We start from the raw sequence: 8,780 nt of genomic DNA, 5'->3' as shown, positions 1-8,780 counted from the left end.
TTTTTCTTTCTTTTTTTTACTGACTGTTCACTTGCTTTTAATCATGTTTGAACTTTCTCAGACTATAGTTTTTGCTGTGGTATATGAAGAAGTACTTAAAGTGTATGGAAAGCAAAGTTACAATGATATAAAATCAGTGTCATTATTTTTTTTGTTTGTATGTTCACATTGATGTTAAATTACATTTTCTGATTTGTGACATTACTTTTTAAGTAATGCTAAAACACTGCTGGTAGTGCAGTGTTTTTTATTTTCCAAGAAAGAATGTGAAACAAATTGGTTATATAATTTTCATTTTTAAATATTTTAAAATATAATTTAAATTGATTTTACACACTTTAAGCAATATCGTATCGCATATCGAATATCGCATTTTTTAACAAGGTATCGCATATCGCATTTTTCTTCAATATCGCACAGCCCTAGTCCGTTCACATCCAGAGACACACGAAAAATATAATGAGTGCGATCGCAGGGATGTCAGATCTTGAAACAGAAGTTGCGACCGACTTTACAGGGTATTTCTGAGCAAAATGTGGTATTGAACAAGAAAAAATGTAGCGTTGGATTTAGGGGTGACCCCGAATAGTCGACGATTTGATGCTTCGATAGGAGGAGCCTGATTTGACTCTCAGTCGAATATTCGCGAGGTGTTATGATCAAGCTATTTTGGCTTTAAGGAGGTGCTCAGATGTCTGATTTCACATAGAACTACTGGTTTTCTCCCGATAAGTTAATATACAGCCTATTAAGATAATGCTGTAAATAAGAATCTGAAAAGAAAGAAGCTTTAAATAAATATTTTAACGTGTGTGAATAAATCCAACCACCCCTAGTTTTAAGTTTCACTTTCTATAATCCGTGACCGAGAGAGGAGCATCTCGGCGACAGGTATTTAAATCTTTAACAAGACTCAAATTGACACAGACAGAGTGAAAGACTGGATTTTTTCGATCTGGTAGGGTACAAGTGATTTCAAAACATTTCAGCCGGTTTATATATATGTCGTGTATATATTATTTATCTCGTATAAGATGCATTTGGTTGAGTTGCGCTGATTATCTCTGATTATACGGTGATTATCTCTTCAGCGCGAGCAGGTCAAACAACAATGCAGAATATTAATAACTATGACTGGGACTGTCATACACATAACATTATAATAAGAACACTATTATAATAAAACGCTGTGAATTTTTAGAGTTTAGTTGCCGTGTTTCATTCAGAGCCGCGCAGACACGTTCATGTGCATTCGGGGCATTTTGTGCAGATAGCCTATAAGTCATAATATTAACGTTATTTTGTATAAATAACGAAGCGTATTCTATATGAGATAAATGACGAGTTAAATCCCATTGATTAAAAACCTGCTGCTTCATTCTACCGGTCATCTTCAGCACGCACAGCTCAAAACAGAAATGCAGAACATTAATAACTACTGTCATATAGGCTACATAACATTATAATGAGAGCACTGTTGAAAAAAAAATGTTGTGAATTCTTAGGGTTTCGCTAACGTTTAATGTTAACTAGCCTATCTTTTAATCAAAGCATAAAACATTATTTTTGTATCTGCGAGGCGTCCGTTACACATTTTCCCTGTGTGTTAATGTAATTATGACTGTCGAATTTATTAATCTTAGTTAATGTTAATTTAAACATTTATTAATGCATTATTAAAATCAAAAGTTGTGCTTCTTAACATTCGTTAATGCACTGTGAATTAACATGAACAACTGTATTTTCCTTAACTAACAAAGATTAATAAATACTGTAATAAATGTACTGTTCATGGTTCGTTCATGTTAGTTAATACATTAACTAATGGAACCTTATTGTAAAGAGTTACCATAAATATTAAGAATTTAAAGTAAAAAATTATAATGCATGGATGAATCATTCACAGTAAGACCTATAGCATTAAGAATATATATATATAGGGTCATGTTACATACATGTTCTTGGTTCTTACTGCGTACAGTTCATTAGTGCATGCATTAGTGCAAAACTTTCTCTGCCTTTGTACTGTATTGCATTGCTCTACTTTTCCTTGCAAAATGCAGCCTTGATTTCTACAGCAGAAATGGAATGTCAATCACATCTTTAATATATGAAATCAAATCTTTTGTTCTACTGTTAGGTTTTACATAATATAAATGCATTGTGAATGATGCTTCATGTTACCTTTAAATAGATGCATAATACAACAGTGTTTCTGTGTGTGTGTTTGTTCAGTCAGACTGTCAGATTTCCAGCAGCCTGACAGTGATGAGGAGACGGAGGAAGAGGCCATCAACAGGGTGATGAAGCGGGTCTGTGATATTTATAATATCAAAACAAGACGTCCTACTAATAGTCTTTGTCTGTGATGTATGTGGATCCATCTAGAAATCACAAAAGACATGTTTACTGCAGAAGTGAAAATATATTACCAGTTCAAAGTTTTTAATGTCCAGATTGAGCAGAGCTGGAGTCTAAACGAAGAAGCTCAAATATTAGAGAGTTTGATCACTACATCATTCCCAGATTTTTGACTGTTATTTCAGAGTTTCACAACTTTACTGTGTGTTATTCTAACATGTGGAACACATATTCCAACATGTCTTGACATAAACACTTCTAAATTATGAAATAAGAAGAAATTGTGAGATAAATAGTCATAATAATGGGATAAAATTATAACAAGTCATAACTATGAGACAGAAAGTCAAAATTATAACAGCAAGTCAACTATGAAATTATTAGTAATAATTATGACGTCAAAAATATGAAATACTAAGTCAACTGATATAAATAGTCATAATTATGACATAAAAGTAAAAATATGACATGCTGAGTCATAATTAAGAAAGTTGAAATTATGAGTCAACTATGAGATAAATAGTAATAATTATGACATAAGCGTATAAAAATTACATACTATGTCTTATGAAATGGAAAGTCTAAATTATCACATACTAAGTCATAACTATGAGATAAATAGTCATTATGATGACAAAAGTAAAAAAATTGCACCAATTCATGACTATGAGATAAACTCAAAAGTATGAAATGCTAAGTCAACTATGAGAAAATGTAAAAATGAATGACAATAGTAAATCATAGTTATGACATACTAAATACTAAGTCTTATTATTTAAGAGATAAATAAGTAAACAATAAGTTTACTTGTGAAATATGAAGTAAACTATGAGATAAATAGTCATAATTATGACATAAAAGTATAAAAATTATATACCATGTCATTATTATGAAATGGAAAGTCTAAATTATCACATACTAAGTCATAACTAAGATAAATAGTCATAATTACGACAAAAGTAAATAAAAAAAAAAGTATGCACTAAGTCGTGACTATGAGATAAACTCAGAAGTATAAAATACAAAGTCAACTATGAGATAAATAGTCATAATTATGACAAACTCAAAATTATGAAATGCTAAGTCAACTATGCGATAAATAGTCATAATTATCACAAACTGAAAATTATGAAATGCTAAGTCAACTATGAGATAAATAGTCATAATTATGACATAAAAGTAAAAATGTATGACAATAGTAAGTCATAATTATGACATAAAAGTCAAAGTTATGAAATACAAAGTCAACTATGAAATAGTCATAATTATGACACAAAAATTCAAAATTATGAAACACTAAGTCAACGATGAGATAAAGTCATAACTATGACATAAAAGAAAAAAATATGACATGCTCAATTATGAGATATGTCAATTATGAGATAGAAAGTTGAAATTATGACAGTAAACTATTAGATAAATAGTAATAATTATGTCATAAAAGTAAAAAAAAGACAAGTCATAATTATGAAATGGAAAGTGTAAATTGTCACATAAGTCATAATTATGACATAAAAGTCAAAGTTCTGAAATACTAAGTCATAACTATGAGATAAGTAAACAATCCCCCGGTTTCACAGACAAGGCTTAAGTACGGTGGCAGAGAAGTGCAAAACAAATCACAATTCTGAAAACAAAATAACAAATTACAAACACAAATGCAAGTCTAAAAAACAAAATAACAATTCAGAAAACACAACGACAAATTCAAAAACAAATTAACAAGTCAAAAAACACAACGACAAATCAGACAAACCGTAAGAGGAAAACAACGACAAATCAGACAACCGGAAGAGGTAAGTATAGTTTGAGACAGCGCCATTGGTTTGGGATTACTCACCGCTGACTGGACGAGACATCTGTCAATCAACGTATACAGGGAAGAACCAGCCGAAGAACAGCAGAGTCCTGGTAGAAAGTATGGAGATGGTATTAAAGTAGCTCAGTTTAAATGTGTATGAATTGCCCTTACTATGGAATAAAAAATACGGGGTGTCTATTTACATTTAGTTAAAAGTGGCAGTAAAACATCAGCTCCAGTGACGCAGATGGATAAGCGAAAATAAATGCCTTTACGATGTGATACAAGATTTGAAAAGGGAGAGAAAAAAAGTTCGGCAAAAGGCGGGATCGAACCCGGGTCGATCGCGTCAAAATGCCAATGACAAGCATTTATCCATCTGCACCACCGGAGCTGACGTTTTACAGCTACTTTTAACTAAATGTAAATAGACACCCCGTATTCTTTGCACTTCTCGGCCACCGTACTTAAACCTAGTCCTTGACTAAAATGTAAATCTGAGCTGTTTCAACTGAAAGAAACTTGCACTGACTGATCTTAAAACATGTCAGTGCCTTTGTTTTGTCTTAAGATGCACACCAGTAATGCTTTTTTCTAAGGCATGTTTATAAAAATTACTTAATTGTCCTCAATTACTCAATTAGTCCTAATTGAACTATGGCCTAATCCTGGTTTAGTCTAAGCCCTGTCTATGAAACCGGGCCAATGTTTACTTGTGAAATACGAAGTCAACTATGAGATAAATAGTCATTATTATGACAAAAACGAATAACTATAAGTCATAACTATAGTAGTGTATACAGTATTAGCCTATTATAGCCAGTTTATTTTGACCTGTGGCACGTCCCATAACAACCACCAGAGGTCGCTATTTAGACAGATCCGTCAGAGCTCAGTTTGAAGGCGTCTTGCGTGTGTTTTCTGTCACTCGTTCAGTTATCAGAGGAAGCAGCTCTAGATGAGGCCAGCGGCTACAACATCCCACCAGAGCTCAGCGGCCCGATGAACAGAGAGAAGAACACGTCCAGCAGGAAACCGGTAACACCCTGACACACATGCATAATACAAACGCTAAAATTTACTTTTTTCTGAATTGTCTGAATTGTACATTATTTTTTTCTTGTGTGTTCAAGCTCTCAGTGCTGCGGTCTAAATCAAAGCCGGCCGCTGCTGCCTCACAGATCCAGCGTGTAAAAGATGATGATAGGGATGAGGATGATGATGAAGAGCTGCCGTGGTGCTGCATCTGTAATCAGGACGCTATCATTCGCTGCCACACGTGTGAGCGAGATCTGTACTGCGCCCACTGCTTTAGGTACGAAGGGTGACGATCGTCTCATTTCTCTTGTTGTCTTCAGTAGTGTTTACTGAGATGAGCATCACTAGTACTACTAGTACTCATACTCATCAAACCTCTAGCACTATCTAGACAATGATTCCTCAAATTAAATATTACAAACTTGAAGGTGGGCTCTTCTGACCACCCTAGCAACCACAGAATATCCTAGCAACTCAATTCCCTGGCAACCATACCATGATTCTCAAAGGGCTTAAAGAGGCGACTTGAACAGCAACAGTCATTTATTTACTGAATTTCAACATATGATTATTTACTTTTTCAATTTACATTCTTTACTCCTTAGAAAAAGGTCATGCTTTGGTAAATCATAATTACGACAAGTCAAAATTATGAAATGCTAGGACATAATTATGAGATAAAAAGTTGAAATTATGAGATGCTGCTAAATCATAATTATCAGATGAAGTTGAAATTATGAGATAAAAAGTCATAATTTTGACAGTCAAAAAGTCGAAAATATGAAATACTAAGTCATAATTATGAGATAAATAGCCATATTTATAGGATAGGCACATTATGTGATAAAAAGTTGAAATTATGATTAAAAGTGATGATTATGACATAAAAAGTTGAAATTATGACATACTAAGTCATAAGATGACATCAAAAGTTGGTGTAATTATTACAAAAAGTCACAAATGATGATATACTAAGCTATACTATAATATAGCTATAATATAAAATTGAAATTATGACATATGAAGTCATAATTATGAGGTAAAAATTAATTATCAAATAAAAAATTGAAAAGTCATAATTATGACATCAAAACTTAAAAAGTCATAATTATCTCACAAAAAGTCACAATTTTGATATGGTTAGTCATAACTATGAGATATACAGTTGAAATTATGACATTCTGAGTCATAATTATGAGATAAAAGTTGAAATTATGACCTAAATAGTCATAATGCTTTGGTAAATCATAATTACGACAAGTCAAAATTATGAAATACTAAGTCATAATTATGAGATAAATAGCCATATTTATAGGATAGGCACATTATGTGATAAAAAGTTGAAATTATGACTTAAAAGTGATGATTATGACATAAAAAGTTGAAATTATGACTTACTAAGTCATAAGATGACATCAAAAGTTGGTGTAATTATTACAAAAAGTCACAAATGATGATATACTAAGCTATGCTATAATATAGCTATAATATAAAATTGAAATTATGACATAAGTCATAATTATGACGTAAAAATTCATTATCAAATAAAAAGTAAAAAAAAAAAAGTCATAATTATGACATCAAAAGTTAAAAAGTCATAATTATCACATAAGTCAAAATGTTGATATGGTTAGTCATAACTATGAGATATACAGTTGAAATTATGACATTCTGAGTCATAATTATGAGATAAAAGTTTAAATTATGACCTAAATAGTCATAATGCTTTGGTAAATCATAATTATGACGTAAAAATTATGAAATGCTAGGACATAATTATGAGATAAAAAGTTGAAATTATGAGATGCTGCTAAGTCATAATTATGAGATAAATAGACATATTTATAGGATAGGACACATTATGTGATAAAAAGTTGAAATTATGACTTACTAAGTCATAAGATGACATCAAAAGTTGGTGTAATTATTACAAAAAGTCACAAATGATGATATACTAAGCTATACTATAATATAGCTATAATATAAAATTTAAATTATGACATATTAAGTCATAATTATGAGGTAAAAATTCATAATTATCAAATAAAAAGTTGAAAAGTCATAATTATGACATCAAAAGTTAAAAAGTCATAATTATCACATAAAAAGTCAAACTTTTGATAAGGTTAGTCATAATTATGAGATTTTTAAAAAGTTGAAATTATGACCTAAATAGTCATAATGCTTTGGTAAATCATAATTATGACTTAGTATCTCATAATTTCAATATTATTATGACAAAAAAAAAGAATTATAAATATGATTTACCAAAGCATGTTTTTTTTTCTTATGTGTCAGAAATGGGCTTCCGTACTAAACTGTTTTATTGAGTTTTTTTCAGACCTCATGCCACATCTTACCCTCTGTCAGATTGAATATTTTGACTCTCATATCGACCGAGTTAAGCGTTAATCTGAATCTCGGCGCATTAAACTCTCGCTCTTCAGCATTTGGACTCATTCAGGAATCATTCACTGGGTTTATTCCATGAGATCTTGCCAAATGTGAAATGTGCTGCGTTTGAAGTACTGTACTTGCGATATTAATTAGTGTTAATTAGTGTCTTTCATTCTGCCACAGGGAAGGTCACGACAAATATGACAGAAAAGAGCATCGCACTTCCTCATATACGGCCCCTAAGAAAGACAAGAAGAAAACCTGAAACCTCCATGAGCAGCCGTGTGATTTAGGTGATTAACTTATTTAATTGTAGCCAACAGAAAATAATAATGTCGCTTAAATATGCTTCTGACAACACAAAGCAGCCTTAGACTCAGGATTGTTCAAAGTCTGAAAATTATGTTGTTATCATCGTTGGTGGAATTAATAGACTCTTAGAAGCTGTAATATGACCATCTGTAAATATAAAACTGGACTTTAATAAAAGACTTGCAGGTCATGTGCTCTAGAGAACTAGTTATTGTTTTATGATTTTACCTGCGTCTGATCTGTATTTTGGCCGTTTGTGTTTTGCATTACATCCGCTCTCATTTATTTACACACAACATATCTGCTACACAATAATCACTAATTGCATTATAAAGAATGCATTCATAATTCTAAATGTCACACAGAAGGTTTGTTTGAATGAAGGAATGCTGTCGTCTCTAGACTCATAAACGCTCACGCTTCTCAGTGTTTCTTGCTGTTGGTTTCTCTTTCTGCAGAATCTGATCTGGAATCAGCTTGTTTTCATTAGAAGCTCTTCTGAGCAGCTCTTTACGTCGCGTCTTCTCTTTGCTGGCATTTCCATGTTGTCATGAATAATTCAAAGGCCAGTATTGAGGGTAAGCAGAGCGCTGTCAGAGACGAATGACAGGCAGTCCAGTGCATTAGTGTTACAGAGCCATACTGACATTTAAGACGCTACATGACTTCACTGGCTTGTACTGTACTGTTATCTGTTGGCATCAGCTTTGGCAGAGATAACAAAAAGACAAAATCAAAAATAAATGGAAAACATTGAATGTGCTAAGTGTTTTATGTGTGTGCAAGATGTGAATTGTACACTGAGTTAGTCAAAGCACATATCAGCACATCAGCTAGTTTACTGTGTTATCACTTTATGACCTCGTTAACC

The 8,780-nt window shown here is 32.2% G+C and overlaps 1 protein-coding gene across 1 annotated transcript in view; it reads left to right on the top strand.

Annotated features, from left to right (window-relative positions):
• Positions 1–8,116, top strand: part of zfyve19 (zinc finger, FYVE domain containing 19) — a 17,229-nt gene extending 9,113 nt beyond the window's left edge. Inside the window, exons 8-11 of the mRNA XM_016474155.1 lie at positions 2,236–2,312; positions 5,099–5,200; positions 5,296–5,477; positions 7,781–8,116. Of these exons, the coding sequence (XP_016329641.1) occupies positions 2,236–2,312; positions 5,099–5,200; positions 5,296–5,477; positions 7,781–7,862 (443 nt within the window). The 3' untranslated portion in view covers positions 7,863–8,116. The remainder of the gene's footprint in view (positions 1–2,235; positions 2,313–5,098; positions 5,201–5,295; positions 5,478–7,780) is intronic.
• The last annotated feature ends 664 nt before the right edge of the window (positions 8,117–8,780 follow it).

This window comes from Sinocyclocheilus anshuiensis, unplaced genomic scaffold (genome assembly GCF_001515605.1).
Source record: "Sinocyclocheilus anshuiensis isolate Anshui unplaced genomic scaffold, SAMN03320099.WGS_v1.1 scaffold208, whole genome shotgun sequence".
NCBI classification, from domain to species: Eukaryota; Metazoa; Chordata; class Actinopteri; order Cypriniformes; family Cyprinidae; genus Sinocyclocheilus; species Sinocyclocheilus anshuiensis.
This window is presented reverse-complemented; position numbering and strand designations above follow the sequence as displayed.